Below are 20,374 nucleotides of genomic sequence, written 5' to 3' on the forward strand. Positions count from 1 at the left end.
GTTGAGTACAAAATGAATATCAGACTTACAATTAGAACATCTGAATTTCATATTTCAAGGCACCATACGCACAATAGTTGATCTTAAGGTAAATATTCCATCTACTGAACACAGTTCTGTAGACTATATCAGAACTAGAACCACAATCTCCCATATTATGCCTATACTTTGTCTTGATGCAATTACCATAACAAGCTTGCGATAATCAGTATTAAACACACATATATATGTACCAAACATATTTTACCCTTTCTTTTCTTTAAAAAATGGAATAATCAGTATGAAACACATATATGTGTAATAATTAATTTTCAACCATAGACCCAAAGATATCAACTCAGGAATACCAATTTCCACGAGTAATTTCTCTAGAAAGATGGAAAATGCACATAACAAATGGTAAGCCGTAGGCCCAATTGGATAAATTCATATCCATTTATTGAGGTTAAGGACAAGTAACTGCCACATGATTAACACGATATAATAGCATATCGTACAACAATGATTGTTGCACCTTTTTGTACATGAGATTGTGTAAAACTGATATTGTGATACAAATAAGAAATTTTGGAACCAATTCTGAGATTGCTACATAAGCACAGCACACTATTGTTCCTCCTTCATAGCCTCTTGAAGCGCCTTTAGAACTACTGGCATTAAATATTTATTTGTTGCAATAATGCCTCTGTCACGATCAAGATATCTACCTTTGGAAAAATCAAGATCATTTCCTGAGGCATCTTTGACCATGCCACCAGCTTCTGCAAAACACCAGATAGGGCCAATTAGGAAATGGATCTTTCAGATTTTTCTAGAATAGAATATGGTATTGTACCTGTGACAACAATTGATCCAGCCACATGATCCCAAACTGTTTCTATGTAACCTTTATGAGGAATGCGCAGAAAAATGGCACCATCACCACGGGCAAGAGCACCATATTTTGCTTGGCTATCCATTCTAACAGGAGGAGCTTGGACACCAAGTTTCTAGTAATACAAGAGCAATGGATTCACTTATATAATTATTGAGATCTCTGGGCAAAGCAAATAGTCATCAAGGACCAACCTCCGCAATGGAGCTAGTTAAATCACGCTTGGAGTGGGATGCTTCAAAGGATTCAAAGAATGAGGCATCGACTGGATTGTTGATAGAGCAGACACTAATCTAAAATGCAAGTTAGAAAAAAAGAAGAGGTAAAATAAGAAAGAAATGGATTTATGAAAAGTGGAAGTGGTTATGATCATTAAGCAAATCAAAAGCGCTAATTACCTTTTGCGGATCAGATCCCTCTAAGGCCTCGACTTCGGTTCCACAACCAATGGTAGCAAAAAAGAGAGAACCTACTTGATCCCTAGAAGAGCCATAGCCACCATTGTGTTTGTTTGTTGACTTCAGTGGAAGATTTGGACATCCCAACACACCCAAAACAACTTTGCCCTCATCAAGTAATCCAAGTGCAACTGCATACTGATCCCCCCTTATGAAACTGCATCGAATTTTCATGAAAAGGATTTCAATTATAAATAAATATTAAGGCAGAGTAAACAAAGGTGCTGCATTATCAGTAGCTTTCTGTTAATAGGTATAAAAGCATTGAATGACTATATGACCTCTTCAAAATCATTTGTTAAAAATACAAATTCAACTTTGTTAATCTTAAGCATTTCATAGCTAATCAAGGTGTTAATAAAAACTTCAGCTTTGTGAAGCTGATGCATTTTGTATTATAAAACAAATAGTTGAAATGATATAAATCGTTACTTGATAGATAAGTCGCCCAGTGTATCTAGTTTACAGAAAAATTATGGGATATCGCCCCGCTCTCCCATGTGTTCTGTTACACTTCCAATTGTGTTAGTTTAAATTAAGTGAGATCTAGGAAATCAGAGATAAAGTGTAAATCGATGGTATATGACTTCACTCCAGTATACAGTATACTGTACTTCCAATTGTGTTAGTTTAAACTTACAGAAAAATAAGGAAGACCTACTTTTGCTGAACCTGAGTACATGTTCTATCCAGTACATGCCAGGATAAGCTATAACTAGTGGTAAAACATGAAATTAGTAGGTGTAAGTTATCAAACTCACCCTTTGGTGCCATCTATCGGGTCCAGTATCCAATGTCGCCCAGATGGACCTCCCTCAGATTTTCCGCCATCAATTGCAGCGAGCACATCTTCCTTAGATAACGACATGTTGTATGAACCATCATTTGCAATGGTTTCGTTTACCAGGCTGGTAATGTGTTCTAGAACTTCTTGGGCACCATCTTTTCTCAAGTCTTTTGAATCCTGCAGAAATACATTTCACCAATTTATTACAGGAAAATGCTTATGTGGTCTATGTACAATAATGGAAAAAAAGGGGGTCACCTCTTCAGCTACCATTGAAAAGGAGTGAGAAGGTAATTCCTTCTTCAGGACCAGACTTACTAATACTTGTGATCCTGGTTATGAAACCAAAAAAAGAAGTACTTAAACCAAAAGTTCAGAAGAAGCAAAAAAGTGTTGTATGTTTGTTTTTCCTTTTCCAAAGAGCTCCATATATTAACTAGAGTTGATAAATAACAAAACATCAATACCATGTTCTCCAAATTCTTCTATAATAACTTTTAAGAAAAATCAAGTATCGCCCTGTACCATAATCTGCAACAGTCACTGGAGTCCTGTCTGCCTTCGATTGAACATCAGACTGCAAGATGCCCTGCTGTACTATCTGAAGAAACAGTGGGAAACACAGGGTAAGAGGAAACAAGTAAATACAATAGCTATCGGCAAGCATCCAAAGAAGCTACAGTTAATTGTTAGGATCAGAGATTCCATCTCAAGAGTAACAACTCCAATTTGATCATCACAACTAAGACAAGAAAAAAAACGGCCTGCAAGGTGTCCATGCATATCTTCCTGTCCCTATGAAATTTATCATCCCAACGAAAGACAGGCTTAGGCCTAAAGGCTCGCCATCTTTTCCCCAATGGAACATCCAATAATTCAGAAAGCGTGCAACTCGAGTGAACTTCTAATTTTTTTTCCAGAGTTGAGATTTTGAGTCAGAGATTGCCTTCTCAAGATCAAATGCAAACTTAACTACCACATCCAAGAGCCAAAGATCATAAGCAATGGGCAACAAGGCATCATGCATCTTTGTGCATCTTTCTCCTCCCTAACATAGTCATTCAGGAGTTTCCAAGAAGGCAAAGACAGACTGAAGACCTGTTTGCCCCCTATGCAAGTTCCAACGATCTAACCGCATCTCATTCAACGAACTAAAATCTAACCACGTGCTCTTGGGGGGCGATCTGTCCTGGCGATCCAACTCCAGTCGAGCGGATCCCGAAAAGACGCGGTGGAAAACAGAGCGTTAAGATGTGGGGATCAAAACCAATTAACCTGGCAGAGTCGGGCAGCGAGGACGACGGCCTTCTTGGCGGCGGCGAGCTCGGCGGCGTACGGGTTGGCGGCGACCTCCGAAAGCTGCGACATGGTGGGGAAGGGGAAGTGGGGTGCGAGCGGAGTAGGCTTGGCGAGTGAAGTCACAGGGAAGGAGTAAAACAGCCGCGCACGCGCCAAACAGCCTAGTTGCTCATGTTGTGGGAGCCGGATATATATATAGGCCTAAACTCTACCCGAAGTCTAAAACTAAGTCTAAAACCGGCTAATTAACAACTACAACCTTCCAAAACCAGACATCGAACGCCCCCAGCCCAAAGTAGTCTGTTTTTTAGACTTGTTGGCGTCCACATCAGCAGGCTGGAGGCTGGAATAAAAAAAAAGCACGAGGCCTTGCCTCGCCTCGCGCACCTCAGGGTTTGGGCTGGGGGCGTTCGATGTCTGGTTTTGGAAGATTGAGATTGTTAATTAGCCGGTTTTAGACTTCAGGGTTGAGTTTTAGACTTTGAGTAGAGTTTAGGGGGTAATGTGGATTTTTTTTCTTTGAACAATTCTGATTCTGGGTGGACACTTTTCTCCCTAATCACAAGCACTTTCACTTGGTGGGTTTGGCAGCGATTTGCTCGGCGATCTGGAAAATAAGAAATCTTACTTGCTTTGAACAAAAGAAAGCTAAATCTCCTACTGAGATTATTTGCTCGACGTCTTCTTTTATCTGCTATTGGGCAGGTCTGCAAAAGCAAGAGGACCAGGCGAAACTGGAGGCTGGCGCAGAAGCTCTGAAGGAAGCAGCTCTACACTTCCACCCAAGGAAAGCGTCGCCAGTGGCTCTGTTTATTTCAAAAAAATTCTACTGTGTCCGTCACATCGAATGTTCGGACATATGCATAGAACATTAAATGTGGTTGAAAAAAATAACTAATTATATAGTCTAACTGATTAGTACGAGATGAATTTTTTAAGACTAATTAATTTATGATTGGATCTTATTTATCAAAAAACAACGAAATATACTATAGTACCAAAATCCAAATTTTTCACCAACGGGCCTCAGTGAAGTAACACATGTGCTACTTCACTGAGGCCCGGCGCACCCAAAAAGAGGCTTCGCTGCCCAGTTGTGCCGTGGCAAATAGCTTACTTTAGTGTTTCGCGCTGTTCTGTGCTGTTGGAGAATGTTTCTTTTTAGGAGGTCTACCCGGTTTGTGTCGTGCAGTATCTTCGGGGCCCTTTGTTTGCCTCTTTCGCTTCGTTTTACCTTTTCCTTTTGCTAGACTTGTGTTTCACCAAACTGCTTAAACAGACGCTTTGTAATTTCGTTACGCGGGTAATGAAATTCGGGCGAAAGCCCATGTTGGAAGGAAAAAAACATAGGTGACGCCACAATAATCAAATATATGGAAAAAAAACAATCTGGGTTGTTAGTTTTTCTTTATAAAAAAGAATTATGATTTTCCTGATTAGCAAACAATTTTCTATGGACCAAAAATCAAAACAGCACGGCTGTACGAAATCATCTATATTGTCATGTGAGTTCCAAGATATTTCTCTTTAGAGAATCGTTAATTCCTTATAACCTCACGTGCATGTTACCATTGAGACCGACCCTATTTTCCTTGAGGTTGAGGTGGGTGATTAAGTACTTAGTACTTACTACTCGTACTCGAGTAAACTTTTACACAATTCATCAAGGAGCACTTCTAGCACTTGGTATGTCGAATGAGCCATTAGAGAACAAATGATAGCTACATTGAACGGTCAATAAGCATACAAGGAATATGAAAAATACATAAAACTTATGTGTGTTGTATTATAACCGTAAGACACATGCATGTGGGGTTTTGCCCCCCAAAATTGAAAAGATTTTAGCAAAAAAAAACGGAAGTATTTTAGCCACTTACATTAATTGGAACCATATGCTGAAGTAAATTGAATGAAAATTTTCCATAAAACAGTAAGAAAAAGAACGGTTATCTGATTGCCAAGAGGAAAGAGCCTCATCACAAGTGGTACAACATGAAATTGTAATGTCACAACAAAAGGCCAGGCACATGTAAGACACGGTATGAATATGAAACATTATTGCAACTAACATTTTTTGTTGATCACTATGACTGCTACAGCCTACAAGAGGGAGGCGGCCTGGTTCTTCTCCTTAATAGCATCTTGGACGGCCTTCAGGAGTGACGGCATCAACTGCTTGTTCGTTGCGATGATGCCTGTGTCGAGATCAAGAAATCTCCCTTTGGAGAAATCCAAGTCATTCCCAGCGGCATCTGTTACTATACCTCCAGCTTCTGCAAAAGCCAACATCAACAGAAAACATGAGCAAATCTAAATTTTGGATTAGTCATTTGAAAAAAAAAACAGAGAACTTCAAACTAACCAGTCACGACAATTGAGCCAGCCGCATGGTCCCATATCTTCTCTTTGTAACCTTTGTGTGGAAAACGCAAGTAAATGGCACCATCGCCTCGGGCCAGAGCACCATATTTTGCTTGGCTGTCAATTCTAACTGGAGGAGCTAGGACACCAAGTTTCTGATAGCATCCAAACAACGGATTATTATGTACTCTTGTGGACCTGGACTAAAGCAAATAATTGTCTGGGTCTAACCTCTGCAATAGAGCCAGTCAGATCATGCATGGAGTGTGCACTTTCATAGGATTCAAAGAATGAGGCGTTGACTGGATTGTCAATGGAGCAAACACTAATCTGAAATTATAATCAGCCAGGAGTCAGCAAAAAACCAAAAATTCGAAATTAGTCGACAAAAATGTGCAAAGAAATTAAAATATAAACATCAGAGAGGAAGTAGGTTAAAAGCATCATATCAAAAGATCTATAACCTTCTGTGGCGGAGAACCATCTAGAGACTCTACTTCAGCCCCACAACCAATTGTAGCAGAAAAAAGGGCACCAACTTGACCGCCCGAAGAGCTACCATTCGGATTGCTTATTGATGACAAAGGAAGATTTGGACAAGCCAATACACCCAGAACAACTTTACCTTCATCAAGCAGGGCCAGTGCGATTGCATATTGGTCACCCCTTACGAAACTGATTAAAATTACAAAAAAGAAAATCTGGATGAGAGAAGGGCATTTATTAGCATGATAAACAGTAGTATCAAAAAGTGGTATCAAATAGGCAAACAAAAAGGAAAAATGAATGACTGAAAGCAACTCTATACATGTTTATGACTGTCATATCACAATGGTTTATTAGAACCCAGTATAGGAAGGAAGCCATAGGTATACCATCACATTACATTTCTTATTTGGAAAGAGAACCACACAATGTGTGCTCAGATGTAGTTCATTTTAAGTAGATTGGTGCTTCAACTCAGTACAATTTTGTTGGTTCCACAGCCTTCATGGTTCTGGTACTAGGGCTATGACATGTCAGATGTTATGTCATTCATACCAAATAGTTTGTCCTATGGTATGTCAATGGGAAAAAAGGTTTTCCAATCTAGCATTAGTCCGTGAACTGAAACAAATGTAGTATCTGCTACCTTATTCTATTAGAAAAGAGCACATGAAAGGAGTGACACTAGTTTTCAGAAGCTGGATGACATTTCTTTCATTTTATTGCAGTACAAGGATCTGTAAGCTGTTGGTTTAATCTATTGAACTCACCCTTTAGTACCATCGATTGGATCTAGGACCCAATGTCTCCCAGTTGGGCCTCCCTTGGACTTTCCATCATCAATCGCTGAGAGGATACCTTCCTTCATAAATGAAATGTTATATGAACCAGAATCAGAGATGGTTTCATTGACAAGATCAGTAATTTCTTCCAAAATTTCTTCAGCGCCATCTTTTCTCAATTCTTCCGAGTCCTATGTAAGCATTAGTGCCAGTTAACTACAAAATATATTCATGAGTTCTACACGAAAACAGGTAAAAGACAATTTATAGTTACCTCCTCAGCCACCAATGAAAACGGGCCAGATGATACTTCCATCTTCAAGACAAGGCTGACCAATATTTGAGATCCTACATGAGTGAAATGAGATGTAACAAGCAATCAGCAAGTTTGTAGGGAAAACATCTCTACATTAAAAAGCTAACTCCAAATGTGATTTTAGTACTGCCATATATTGAATCATAAATGAATTATCTGCCCTCCTCATTACTTAAACTTTTCTGCTTTTGAAGTGAATTTGTTAGTACATGCCAGAGGTGCTAAGTGCACTGCTTTTCCTAGTTACTAAAGAGTCGCAGCTGCCACAATTCATATAAAAACTTACAGCCGACCCTTATCCCATCTTTGAGACCTAAGGAAGCATGCATATGAGTGGTGAAGTATAAAGTGAGTTTCCCATTTTTTTGGTCATCAACTTAAGTTTTGGAGTTTTGTGCATGCAAGTCAGTAGCATTGAACGGTTCATTACTAAACAGAAAATTCAGCCACTCGTAGATATACATTTGCAGGATGAGCATGTACCATAATCGGCCACTGTGACAGGGCTTTTGTCCGCCTTAGACTGAATGCCTGAATGCACAATGTCCTGTTGCACTGCCTGAGGAGAAAGAAATAACAATAGATTCAAATTGCAGTGTCGGGAATCAAAACAATCAATTACCAGGACCATACTAGCCTGAAGGACTACACCAGCATTCAAATTTGGCAACAACTGAAAAACATGAATACATTGCAGCAGCTGGTGTCCCTTGAAATGCATTATATCTAGATCATAAACAGTAAGGTGTACGCGCTACGCTACCGTGCACGGTTCCTCACCGTTCCTGGAGCGCAAAACCCAAGAATTCAGACGGTTCCAGGTCATTTGTGTGCTCTCAGAAAGTTTTATTTTTTTTAAATCTTATTGAGCGGCGGATTACGCCCGCGGGTGGACCATGTTAATCACGAGGCAGCAACACTTTTGATCCTTCCGCACGAGGGCTGAGAGGAGAAGGGGAGAGCCGCGGAGGACGGGGAAGGGCACCTGGCAGAGGCGGGCGGCGAGGGTGACGGCCTTCTTGGCCGCGGCGAGCTCGGCGGCGTAGGGGTTCCCGGACGCCATGGCGCGGACAGCCAGAAGACGCGGCGACCCGCGGCGGGGGCGGGGGCGCGCCGCGTAGGCGGCGGCGGAGGAGGAGGAGGAGGGGCGGCGGCAGGTGGGGAAATGAGGAAGAGGATAAGGGAGGCGAGGAGCACGGGACGGGGCGAGAGGCAGAGCTCGGGTGGAGGCAGCGGCGGAGGAGCCGAGGAGCGCCGCGTGCGGGAGGCCGAGGGGGCCCAAGCGCGCAGCCATAGCCATGTCCATGTGGGTCCTCCTCTCCTCCCTCTCTGTTTTCTGCTGGCGGCGAGGCCGTGGGTTGGTGGGGAGACGACCAGACCAACTCACGAATCTAGCCCCAACCTGGCCCAATGAGATTCCGCTCCGCATGCGCGCGTCTGTGATCGATGGGCTGGCTCATATAGTGGGCCATCAGCCCTGGTACATTTCATCAGGGCCCATGGGCTACATTCTTGGCTCCTTGGGTCGTATTTTGTGCCCGTGGATTCTGGCAGGGATCAACCCCCTGGATCCTATATATATCTTCCGGAAGTTTTTTTCTTCTCCACCTTTCAGTGTTTGAGATTCGTGCAAATATCTGCAATCAATGGATCTACACAGCCAAACCTAGCCCTCCCATGCTCCTTCCTCCTGTGAGCCCGCGCCGCCGCCCCCTGACCGCGTCGCGCGCCGTCGTGCCTAGCCACCGCCGCGCCCGCCGCATCCTCGGCCATCCCCACTCCCGCCGCCGCTCGGCCATCACCGCGCCATGGCTGCCGCGCCCAACCACCGCCGCCGCCCCGGCCGTCCCCACGCCCGCCGCCGCTCGGCCGCCACCGCGCCATGGCCACCGCCGCGCCCGGCCCCCACTGCGCCATGGCCGCCGCAGCCCCCGGCCACCGCCGCGCCCGGCCGATGCCCCGACCGCCTCCGTGCCATGGCCGCCATGCGCCGCCGGCCCTGGCCTCCGCGCGCCGCCGCCCCTGGTCTCCGCCGCCTCCGTGCCCAGCGCTGCCGTTGCGCGCCGCCCGCTTCGCCGCCAGGTCGCCGGAGAAGGACTAGTGGTTCAACATTTTGGATCTATCATTTCAACATTTAACATTTACGATTTCAACATTTCATCTATATAGTTTCAACATTTTCAATGTCAAATGTTGAACATGTTTAAATAAAAATGTTGAACATATTTAAGAAAAAGTTGAACATATTTGCAGTAGCTAATTAGACCAAATGGGCTTTAAACATAGATAGTTTATCTACCTTCCACAGGATATACCCCCCCTCTGCTTCGCTTCCGCTAACCGTCGGCCACCGTTAACTGCCAGCGGCCAGCAGGCAGCAGAGTGGGCCAATCAGTGCCTACAATAATTTTCTGCTACACAACATTCAGGTAAATTCCAATTTTGTCTCAATCGAATGCTAAACCGGCCAATAAGAACATGCCACGTAATTGGCACGGGTTGATAGACTAGTATTTTACAGTTTTTGTAATAAAGTCTGTGAAGACCTGCTGTCCAAAATACACCATATATATGGTGTTGCACAGCTTAATGCTCATGGATCCCCTCGAAGCTCCCCCACAAATTTTTGACATGAATCAAGAAGAGGAAAAAAAAAAGAAAAGAGAGAAGAGGAAGAAGAAATGAGGAAGGAGAAAAAGAAAAGGAGGGAGCGAGGATGATGTGAACAAGTCCCCTCTAACTTTTTAGGCTGTGTCCACCGCTAGCTAGATACAACAAGGCTCGTACCAAGAAAAATCCGGCCGGCCGGTCCCCTCCAGGATGATGATCTGATTGTTTCATCGTTCGTTCGGATTCGGTTTCCACGGAGATGCAGACAGGTTGTGGCGTGTCATCCTCCGTCTGGCGTTTCGGAAAAAGCGAGAATCCAATACAGTGTTTTGGGACACACGCATATGGCACTGAATGGAGGGAGTCGATCAGTCGAGTATTATTGTTTTAATTTGGCACCGGGATCCACTACCGTAAAAAAGTGCATCCGTTTTGGGACGAACGTCCAAGAGCAACGGCGGCTCGATCTCCACTTATATCCACAACCATACAAACCCTATCCCTGCATGCACACCCCTTTCTTCTTCCTGAGCCAAACAATCAAAACCCCCCTATCCGATCCTCTCACTGCATGCCCTTGGTTCGTCCTCTACCATCACTACTGCTGGCTGGCCATCCTAGACACTAAGAGAGAAGGGAAAGAAGAAGTTGATCCAACTAGCACTCACATTCGCACTGCCGGCCAGTGCAACACGATGGCTCTCAGGCTGTGGGCTAGCTCAGCAGCCAATGCGCTCAAGCTCTCCGGAGCCAGGACTGCCGGCCCGTCCTACTCCATCTCCAGATTCTTCTCCACAGGTATGGCTGGTACCCTCTCTCCCTCTCCCTCTAGGTCATCATCATCATCATCATCATCATATAGATCGAACTCAAGGTACTCTGTCAGTTTCCGGGTGGGAAAATACTTGGTCATCTCCAATTTATACATCCTTGCATTGTGCCAAGCTTAACTTGTCTTTTCTTAATTTGTTCGTATATGTACATGTGGTACTTGTTCATTCAGAGTGGCTGCTGTCACAACTAGCTGCTGTTGTGCAGTTCATGGTCATGGTCATGCTTGGTATCTGTTGTTGTGCAGTTCATGACGGGTTGCTGTACACCACGTCTCATGAGTGGCTCAAGGACCATGGGGACGGCGTCGTCTCGGTTGGCATCACGGACCATGCTCAGGTGACCTCATCGAATTGGTACCTCACCTCATCAGCATATATATTTTATTTTCCAACCCACCTTTCATGTATCCTCAGTGTTACGTTCCTCAATTGTATCTGAAGAAAGTGCACATTATTATTATCTAAAAAAATCCGAACAAAGTTCAGTATAACATATATATAAACAATCTAAAGAAAGTGCACACTATTATCTAAAAAAAATCTGAAAAAAGTTCAGTGTAACATATATATAAACAATCTGAATAAATTTCACATTATTGTCTAAAAAATTAAATCTGAAGAAAGTTTAGTATAGCATATATATAAACAATCTGAAGAAATTTCAGTATAACATATAAACAATGCATCATGCGTAGAATCAGACAGAATTATCGCATCATAGACGGATGCATATGCTCAATTTGATAGAGACAGACAGACAGACAGACACAATTATTTAGAAATATGCTGGTCGGTTAACACCAAAATGGTCTGGCTAAACTGTACGCATGAGATCGGATCGGAGGATGTTTTTAACGGAAACCACTCCATCATTTATTTACTCGGTGCAGAGTCACCTTGGAGAGGTGGTCTTCGTGGAGCTGCCGGAACCCGGCGCGACGGTCGCTGCAGGAGGATCCTTCGGCAACGTGGAGAGTGTGAAGGCCACCAGCGACGTCAACTCCCCCATCTCCGGCGAGGTCGTCGAGGTCAACTCCAAGCTGTCCGAGACGCCCGGCCTGGTAAGTACGGTTGCCAATGCAACTTGCCATCAATAATGTTTGCTTGTGCTATGGTAATAGTGCTTTGTGAATTGTGATGGATGTTAGTTGCAATGCCACCATCATGTATAATACGCAGATCAACTCGAGCCCGTACGAGGAGGGGTGGATGATCAAGGTGAAGCCGAGCAGCCCGGCGGAGGGCCTGCTGGACGCCGCCAATTACACCAAGCACTGCGAGGAGGAAGACGCTCACTAGAGAGCCAGCAGATAGATCATGCACGTACACGCTGCGTTTGCTGCTTATGATCCACATACATAGTGTGTTCTATTGGTTGTTTCAGTCTTTTTTTTTTTTGCTTTATTTATTTTCTTGCAAAAGCTCCACCAACCTTTATGCAATAACCAAAGGCACTCACCTTTACCGTGTGTCATGCCTTAATTCTTCTGATCCATTTCTCTTTCACCTGCTGGCACTCTTAAGCTATTTGCCACCACACAAACACGATATATATCTGCCTGACACTTGTGCTGACAGTGACAGGCGACTTTGTTGGAAGCTAGCACACAACCCGGATTAACAACGTTATTCGTATGGCTGTCGCGACTACAGTTGCGGCCCATCAAGCCCAAATTTCTTCGGAGTGAGATTTTTGTTTTTGGATAATGGAACTTCTTTAGTCTAGTCTTTTCCCATGCATGAGTTGAGCACTCCCTTCATCCATTATTAAAAAAAATTGACCTGCGGAGGAAAGAAGTCCCACGATATTGTATTAAGATAAAGATCTTCTCATACAGGTTGGGATATAGTGGTCGTACTAAGATAAAGATATTCTCACACAGGTTGGGATATAGTGGTCGGTCGCCTTGTGATCGAGTTAGGCCGGACCTCACTATGTTTTGCATATAGAAACAGATGAGGGGATTTTTTTTACGCAAAAAGCGGGAATCGAACTCCCGACTTGGAGATTCCCAAACATCCCTACCAACCGGGTTAAATCCCCTTTGCTCCTTCATCTATTATTACAGGTCTCATCAAAGTGCTAACAAAAGGACCCATCAAATAGCAAGAAAACAAACGAAAGAACAAAACTTGTGATGCAAAGGCTAAGGTACCCGTGGTTTGCGACTTGCTTCCTTCCATAGCTCCATGTCTTATTAGGAAAATGACACCGACAATTAGGAGTAACTGCAGGAGCACGTGAGCTGCACGCAACACGCTCGCTGGCACACGATCCAGTTGACTTGACCGCGCAGGCCATTTTTAGCCAACGCAATTAATGAACCAGTCGTTCAGGTTTTGTCGCTTTCGAGCCGGTGTCCTTAGTCAATGGTACAAGTGCTTAATCTCTGGTCAAAGCATCTCGATCCAAAGTGACACACACATGTAATGTAATAAGTTCCGAGATTTAGCTAGTGACTGAGCTGCGAGTCTGCGACTGCAGCCGACTCACAGTCAGAGTGAGTTCGTTTCCTGCTGCGACTGCGAGCCTTCGAGGAGGCTAATAACCTGCCTCTGCAGAGAGCAAAGCCCAATCCCAAGGTATAGTAACTATTGACACCGCGTGCTTTGTTAATTTAATTTGCTTCTTAATCGATCTCATTTCGATCGTCGTTTATTTCGCTCCTGTTGCATGATCATCTTTAGCTAGCGATGATATGCTCCAGTGCTGCCTCTCCGAGTCAGTCAAATCGACAGAGACTGAGCCTCGACAAAATTCTCGTTTCATAAAGATCATACGGTTTAGTGCATATTTAATTTGGTTTGTTTCAGCTTATCATAGCTTGCACCCAGAATTCACTGCTCCATTGTTCACATTTTTTGTTTTACAACTCTATTAGGGAATACTTCATTTGTCCTAAAATATAAGCATGTCTAGTTTTGTTCTAAATCAAACTACATTAAGTTTAGGATGGGAAGAGTAGTAAGGTAGGAGTAATTTGTACCGGGGAATGAGAATTCAGAGATAAAAGCTTAGAATATTTTTGTTTGTTCTGTGAGATGGAGAGTTTTGATGGGACGAGGAATAGGAGTTTAGAGGTCCAACTCACATCGATCCTTCTAGGAAAAAAGTTTGAAAGTTAGTTGAAATCTATATATGCTTCAAGCTCCTAATTGTTTGGATGAAAACCCGTTGCAATTGTTTGGATTTTGTATTGGTGCTACTTCAATTTGGTGAAAAATATTTTTTCTAGCAATCAATCCAGTTTAGTTTGGTTTGAATTGGTTTTACAAGAGAAATGATTTGATTTGATTTGGGATACTAATAGCGCCGAGCGGTAGCTGTGCTTGCTTAACTAGTGTACTCATCATTTTAGCCATTAATAGTGCATAACAATTAAAAGTACCACCACCATCATGCTTCCGCACTACTTTCGGATCTCCATCTTCCTCTTGATGAGTGGTGTAGTTTGATTTTCACATATTATGGGGTGGTTTGGAGTGGTTTACATCGGTGTATTTAATAAAAATAATTTGGTATGGATTTAGTCTGCATCTTATACCATTAGCAGCTTCATATATGCTTAAGTGAAAGACCAACATTTATTCATCTACATTGATCATTATGACTTTCTATGATACATTTTTCATTCCAAAACCGTACCCATGTACCAAACAGATATGAATTCCCTCAAACAGAGATATGAATTCCCTCCCTAGCTTGATTCCTCCACGAAACCGAACGAACATGAGATTGTGACTAAAAATCAACTTCCCATCATAATTTCTTTTATCAACCCCTACTGCTAATATTTTAGGTCTGAAATTAATCGGGTTTTCAAAAAAAAAATCGGGTTTTCTTCGACCCGGTCTGGACCGAGAAACGGAATTACGAAAATGTCCAGGGTGGTGACTCACACCACCATGTTAATCCCTCGTCCGGCGGCGGCCGGCAGCGCGCAGCGAGGCAAGTGCGGCGGCCGCGGAGGGGCGGCCAGGCTCTCCGTCACGGGGGCGGGCCAGGCTCAATCTATAGCCGTAGGTGGCCATGCCTCTTGTTCTCGCATCGTTGGATGCCGCGAAACAACATCGGCTTCGCGGTTTCCGCTGCGAGCGCATCCATCGAGCACGGGGATGCCGACGAAATCCTGGGCGCAATCTCGGTCGCGGCTGCAATCGCGGTCGCGGCGGCAGGGAGCAGCAGTTGAATGGCGCCGTGCCATTTGGCCGTTGAGGTGCTCCAGTTTTTTTTTTTTTTTTTGCCTTTTTCCTTTCCTTGACAGTGATTTAGATTTTTTTTTTTCTATAGCTTTTGCTGAGTTTCTGTCATCATAATTCGAAGATACGGGTTTATATCTTCTCTTTGTCCCAGGAATTCATTGAACATGTACTGAAACCTGCATCTTTCTGAAACCTGCATTTCGAATCTGAAAAGAACTTGCAAATGTCAACCACATGAAACTTTGACATTAGGCTTCAAAATAGGATGGATAACTTGCTGAGACTTGACACTTCGATTTTGTTGTCACTAATTATTACAATGTTATGTGCAACAGCTGAAACCTTAATTCTCAGTTAAGTCATTTAAGCTTTCTGATGGGAAGCTGGTTCAATCTTGTCCACACTCCACCGAATCAGAAAAATTTTACTGGGTAACTTACCTCAATGGACCAAATACCACCTGCATAGTTTCTTCAAATGTGCTGTTAGATACAAAAATCACTGTTTCTAAGTCATGTGTTCGAGGAAAAAAAACTGCTTCTAAGCCACATATAGTCAAGTGGTGGGAAGATTGCCTATTCCATTTCATTCAGCTCTTGCCTTGACCCAGATATAAGTTATCAAATGTCACTCATTTTTTTAGAAGATATGATCATTTTTATTTAGAACAGCTTCAAACTATGCACACCTAGTATTTTATAGTTTAATTGCTTTGTTTTGTAGTAGTGGTGTTCTGTTCGTCAGTCTCTTGAAAAAAATATATATAATAGTATATTCTTATAGGCTATCATTGTTCGAGTTCGAAGAAATTACAAAAGCCATATTGACTTTTTCAGGCCATTACCAGTTCAGATTTGAAGATATAATGGCGAGGCTTAAACTGGTTGTGGAGGTTGTAAGCGCCAATGGCCTTTCGGACCGCCAAGAGCTACTTAATCCATGTGTTCAGCTTCGCTTTGCTGGGCAAAGTTTCACTACATCTATCAAAAGGATGGTTCGCTGCCCTGTATGGTCAGAGATGGCCACTTTTGATGTGCTGGACAAACAAAGGCTTCCTTCTCTTACTCTTGAAGCTTCTGTCTATAATGCCATTGATGACTGCCAGGTTTTACTCGGCAAAGTCAGGCTTTCTGGGGCTAGCTTTTCTGAATCAACTGGTGCAGTCATCAAAGACTATCAGCTGAAGGGTGGAATATTCAAGCGATCAAAGGGAGTGCTGCTTCTTAGAGTATTTCTGAAGAATGAAGCCCCTGTCTCACAAGTTATTCCCCCTCCAGTCCTGCAACAACCCCTGCAGGTTCCTGTGGATGCTGTACCAAAGGAAATTCAACCTAAGTTTGAAGATGGGATGATTGTTTGGCGCATACCATATTTGTTTGTACTTGTGGTAAAGGCTCGTTGCTTGCCTGATGTGGACGCCGACGAAAAACCCGATCCCTATGTAGAGGTAAATGCTGGTAACCTTAGAGGCGTCACCATGTTTGCCCATGAGGAACAGAATCCAGTGTGGAACTCAACTTTTGCCTTCTCCAAACGCCAGTTGGACAGCTCCCAAGTAACTAGAATCTATGCTGTTATCTATGATGGGGTAACGTATAATTTTATTGGTCTGGTGTCACTTGACTTAAATGACGTCCCTTTGCATTCCCGAAATGACATACCGGTAGTGCCACAGTGGCACTGTCTTGTTGACAAAAGTGGACGGACAACTCAAGGTGAGTTGATGCTTTCAGTTTGGTGGGGCTCGCAGGCTGATGAGGCATTCTCTGAGTCATGGAAGTCAGACTGGTTGGAAGCAAGTGTGACTGCAAGACCACATATCGTGCCCAAAGTGTATAATTTGCCAAGGCTGTGGTGTCTGCGCGTCCATATAAATGAGTTTAAATGTATTGCACTCGCTTCTGGAAACAAATTTGTAGAAGCATGGGTCCAAGTGGTGGTAGGTTGTCAGCATAAGAGGACGAAGATAGTGAAGAAGCCACTAGCCCATTATGTCTGGGATGAAGAACTGACATTTGTTGCTGCAGAACCATTTGAGGATGGCCTTCAAATTTCTGTCAAAGCACATCTAGTGCCTGGCCTAGGTGAGGTTATTGGTCGAATTGTTATACCCTTGGAAACAATTCAGCGTCGAGTTGGAGGTCTCTCCACTGAACTTGAGAGGCAATGGCTTGATCTTCAAATTCCACCCAATGCATCAGCTTCCAATGGTGGCGGGGATGAGTTGACTGTGTCATCCTGCCGGATTAATATCACTACCTGTCTCGATGGTGGATATGACGTTCAGTATGGCTTTGGAGAGTACAGAAACGACTTGAGACTAGCAGCTGAGGAAACCTCAAATCCTCCACTTGTTGGCTTGTTTGAGGTTGGCATTCTTGGAGCTAAGGGCCTCCCTCCTATAAGAAGAGGAAATGGGAGATTATCGCTGCACCCATATTGTGTGGCAAAATATGGTCAGAAGTGGGTACGAAGTCGTACCATCATCAACAACTGCCATCCTTCATTCAATGAGCAGTACTCATGGGATGTCTACGATACAGCAACTATCCTGACCATTGGACTGTTTGATAATGGCCAGGTGGAAGAGTCTAGTTCAGGCAAGTACAAGGATGCCAACATTGGGAAAGTAAGGATACGCCTTTCCAATCTTCAACCTGGCCGGATCTATTCTCATGGGTACCCTCTTCTCATCCTACATCCTTCAGGGGTCAGGAAAATGGGTGAACTGTACCTATCATTAAGATTTACCGCAAGATCATTAGTGAACACAGTGCGTATGTATGCATCCTTGAATTTACCAACAATGCACAATGAGGACCCTCTTTCATTGATCCTGAAAGACAATTTGAGGCTCTCTGCTATCCAGATTGTCGCATCCCGACTGAGCCAGATGGATCCACCCCTATGCAAGGAAGCCGTGGAATACATGTTTGATGCACAAAGCAACTTTTGGAGCATGAGGAAAAGTAAGGTCAATTTGAACAGAATCATGTCGGTCCTCTCAATCTTCATAACATTTTGGAGCTGGTTCTCCTATGTTCGTTCATGGCAGAATCCTGCAATCACTTTGCTGGCACATGCTGTTTTCCTCCTAGCTCTTGTGTTTCACCAACTCATACTCCCATCAATGCTCTTATATATTTTCTTCATTACAATATGGAACTACCGGCATCGGCCTAGTTATCCTTCGCACGCTGATATCAAGGTATCTTTAGCAGACACAGTACATCCAGATGAGCTCGATGAGGAATTTGATACCTTCCCTACTTCTCGGAGCATTGATTTTGTAAGGATGAGGTATGATAGGCTAAGGAGTGTTGCCAGCAGGATACAGTCGGTCATGGGAGACGTAGCATCCTTTGGGGAGAGGATTACTTCATTGACAACATGGAGGGATCCAACAGCAACAGCAATGTTTGGGCTCTTTACTCTGGCAGCAGCTATTATGCTCTGTTTTACACCATGGAAAGTTCTTGTCGCAATAGCTGGAATCTACACCATGAGGCATCCCAAGCTTCGACAGAAGACACCGTCATTTGTTGGGAACTTCTACTGGCGATTGCCTCACAAGGCAGACAATTTGCTCTGAATATCTTCTGTGATATGTACTGTTCCATGAGTAGATCTTGTTACTTTGTACTGCTCCTTGAATCTGTTGGTTGCAACTCTCTTCTGTTACCTACTGTGTCACCATCGTGGTTGTAGGACTTCATTTCCATGTAGACTTTAATGATCACAGTGTTCGGCTGGCTGTAGCTGGTGGCTGGTGCTGATTTGTTGTGAGAGAAAAGCACAGCTGGCTGGCTGGTAGCTTGTGGCTGGTGCTAGTTTGGTGTGAGAGAAAAACACTGTTAGCTGATTGAAGCGAACAGAGCAGATATATGTGTTTCAGTGTTTGTCAGACTTGTTTCCTATGCTTGGCAATACGCACTACCATACCATATTCAGTCCTAGCCACTGGAGCAACAAATCCAGTTGTTTCACCCAATGGCTCGCGTGCATAACTTGTCTGCAGGATGAGGCGGTGTGCAGATCACGGATCACTCTCCAAGCGGTGTGCAGAACTGAACAAGCCCATATATATCAGACTTGTCAACTCCAAGACCGCTGCAGTTACAAGTTGTTGCAGACCTACGTCTATCAGGTCTTGCCCTGCGAGTTCGTTGGTTGTGGATGCAGCGCACTGATGATGATAGAGCTAAGGCTGGACGAAAAACTCGTAACTCGCTAGCTCACTCGACTCGCTCGTTAGTAGCTCGGCTCGAGCTCGACTCGTTTTATAATGAGCCAGCTCGTTTTATAACAAGCCAGCTCGTTTTATAATGAGCCAGCTCGAGCTGGCTCGCGAGCCATAACGAGCCAAGATAAATAACAAATATGGTATGAATTAGTGAAAACGATCAACGAATAATGATTGATCATGGTCATGGATAATAACATACTTATATTTTTCATTATATAATTCACATTATTTTATTTATTTCATTTTAAATATGCATGTGATGTGTTTTTTTTACAGATTTACGGTTATCATCTCTATGTAAATATTTTTATATTCTGGCTCGCGAGCCAAACGAGCTAGCTCGAGCCACTAACGAGCCGAGCCGAGCTAGATTTCTGGCTCGTTTGTATAACGAGCTATAACGAGTCGAGCCATAATGAGCCGAGCTATAACGAGCCGAGCTGGCTCGATATCCAGCCCTAGATAGAGCTTGGTCGTCCCTACCAATCAAGATCGAACCGGAGGTTCAAGCGCTCTTTGATGCATCGGTGACGGTGATCGTTGGTAATGGATTGCACACACTTTTCTGGCTTGACAATTGGATGGACGGTCGATCGGTGAGATCAATTGCACCACACCTCATCCAATTTATCTCGCCGAGAATCTCCAGAAAGCGCACAGTCGCGGAAGCCTTAGTTCAAAAGCGCTGGATCAGAGATATCCAAGGTGGGCTGTTGGTCGCTGCCCTCAGGGACTACGTCCGACTTTGGCATGCATTGACCGGAGTTACAATCAGCAACGAACCGGATTGGTTCCGGTGGAAGTGGACAACGAACGGAAACTACACGGCATCCTCGGCTTACAAGGCAATGTTCATCGGTACGGTGCGCAACCCTGTCATCCAACGTGTTTGGAAGAGCTGGGCGCCTCTATGGGTCAAATTCTTCACTTGGCTTGCATTAAAGAAAAGACTTTGGACTGCTGATCGTCGGCGAAGACACAACCTTGATGAACACGACCTTTGTTGGCTCTGCGATCAGGAGGCCGAGACAGTAGATCATCTACTTGTGAACTGCAGCTTTACGAAAGTCATTTGGTGGAACTTGATCTCCTGGATGGACTGCACCTGCTCCTTCCAAG

The 20,374-nt window shown here is 43.8% G+C and overlaps 4 protein-coding genes across 6 annotated transcripts; 2 read left to right on the top strand and 2 right to left on the bottom strand.

Moving 5' to 3' along the window:
- Positions 1-390: 390 nt before the first annotated feature.
- Positions 391-3,589, bottom strand: LOC120696887 (3'(2'),5'-bisphosphate nucleotidase-like). The gene is made up of 8 exons (XM_039979908.1): positions 3,395-3,589; positions 2,645-2,720; positions 2,378-2,451; positions 2,094-2,296; positions 1,273-1,489; positions 1,069-1,167; positions 836-989; positions 391-761 (listed from the first exon to the last, which is right to left on the bottom strand). The coding sequence occupies exons 1-8, from the start codon at positions 3,485-3,487 to the stop codon at positions 607-609; spliced, it is 1,071 nt and encodes a 356-aa protein (XP_039835842.1). The 5' UTR covers positions 3,488-3,589; the 3' UTR covers positions 391-606.
- A 1,730-nt stretch (positions 3,590-5,319) lies between these two features.
- Positions 5,320-8,769, bottom strand: LOC120696890 (3'(2'),5'-bisphosphate nucleotidase-like). Its single transcript, XM_039979911.1, has 8 exons — positions 8,349-8,769; positions 7,847-7,922; positions 7,322-7,395; positions 7,036-7,238; positions 6,244-6,454; positions 6,011-6,109; positions 5,781-5,934; positions 5,320-5,691 (listed from the first exon to the last, which is right to left on the bottom strand). The coding sequence occupies exons 1-8, from the start codon at positions 8,667-8,669 to the stop codon at positions 5,519-5,521; spliced, it is 1,311 nt and encodes a 436-aa protein (XP_039835845.1). The 5' UTR covers positions 8,670-8,769; the 3' UTR covers positions 5,320-5,518.
- Positions 8,770-10,427: 1,658 nt separating this feature from the next.
- LOC120696892 (glycine cleavage system H protein, mitochondrial-like) lies at positions 10,428-12,301 on the top strand. Of its 2 annotated transcripts, none has more exons than XM_039979915.1 (4): positions 10,428-10,771; positions 11,052-11,143; positions 11,697-11,867; positions 11,986-12,301. In XM_039979915.1, exons 1-4 carry the CDS (start codon positions 10,480-10,482, stop codon positions 12,103-12,105), a joined length of 675 nt encoding a protein of 224 aa, XP_039835849.1. In that variant the 5' UTR covers positions 10,428-10,479; the 3' UTR covers positions 12,106-12,301. The 2 variants fall into 2 exon arrangements, with proteins under 2 accessions (XP_039835849.1, XP_039835850.1); XM_039979916.1 differs by having other exon boundaries at positions 10,473-10,771; positions 11,955-12,301.
- A 1,128-nt stretch (positions 12,302-13,429) lies between these two features.
- On the top strand, positions 13,430-18,913 carry LOC120696891 (FT-interacting protein 7-like). Of its 2 annotated transcripts, none has more exons than XM_039979912.1 (2): positions 13,430-15,023; positions 15,846-18,913. In XM_039979912.1, exon 2 carries the CDS (start codon positions 15,875-15,877, stop codon positions 18,599-18,601), a length of 2,727 nt encoding a protein of 908 aa, XP_039835846.1. In that variant the 5' UTR covers positions 13,430-15,023; positions 15,846-15,874; the 3' UTR covers positions 18,602-18,913. The 2 variants fall into 2 exon arrangements, with proteins under 2 accessions (XP_039835846.1, XP_039835848.1); XM_039979914.1 differs by having other exon boundaries at positions 13,430-14,826.
- Positions 18,914-20,374: the final 1,461 nt, after the last annotated feature.

Source organism: Panicum virgatum, chromosome 3K (genome assembly GCF_016808335.1).
Source record: "Panicum virgatum strain AP13 chromosome 3K, P.virgatum_v5, whole genome shotgun sequence".
NCBI lineage: Eukaryota > Viridiplantae > Streptophyta > Magnoliopsida > Poales > Poaceae > Panicum > Panicum virgatum.

Bases quoted from the DNA above. Each gene is read 5' to 3' on its own strand.
- LOC120696887 (XM_039979908.1), bottom strand. From the start codon at position 3,487: ATGTCGCAGCTTTCGGAGGTCGCCGCCAACCCGTACGCCGCCGAGCTC. The intron at 1,490-2,093 runs GTGAGTTTGATA...AATTCGATGCAG, and splicing joins CCGATAGATGGCACCAAAGG to TTTCATAAGGGGGGATCAGT. The intron at 1,168-1,272 runs GTAATTAGCGCT...CTTGCATTTTAG, and splicing joins AGGGATCTGATCCGCAAAAG to ATTAGTGTCTGCTCTATCAA.
- LOC120696890 (XM_039979911.1), bottom strand. From the start codon at position 8,669: ATGGACATGGCTATGGCTGCGCGCTTGGGCCCCCTCGGCCTCCCGCAC. The intron at 7,396-7,846 runs GTACATGCTCAT...TCACTCATGTAG, and splicing joins TGTCACAGTGGCCGATTATG to GATCTCAAATATTGGTCAGC. The intron at 6,455-7,035 runs GTGAGTTCAATA...AATTTTAATCAG, and splicing joins CCAATCGATGGTACTAAAGG to TTTCGTAAGGGGTGACCAAT.
- LOC120696892 (XM_039979915.1), top strand. From the start codon at position 10,480: ATGCACACCCCTTTCTTCTTCCTGAGCCAAACAATCAAAACCCCCCTA. The intron at 10,772-11,051 runs GTATGGCTGGTA...GTTGTTGTGCAG, and splicing joins CTCCAGATTCTTCTCCACAG to TTCATGACGGGTTGCTGTAC. The intron at 11,144-11,696 runs GTGACCTCATCG...TACTCGGTGCAG, and splicing joins GCATCACGGACCATGCTCAG to AGTCACCTTGGAGAGGTGGT.
- LOC120696891 (XM_039979912.1), top strand. From the start codon at position 15,875: ATGGCGAGGCTTAAACTGGTTGTGGAGGTTGTAAGCGCCAATGGCCTT.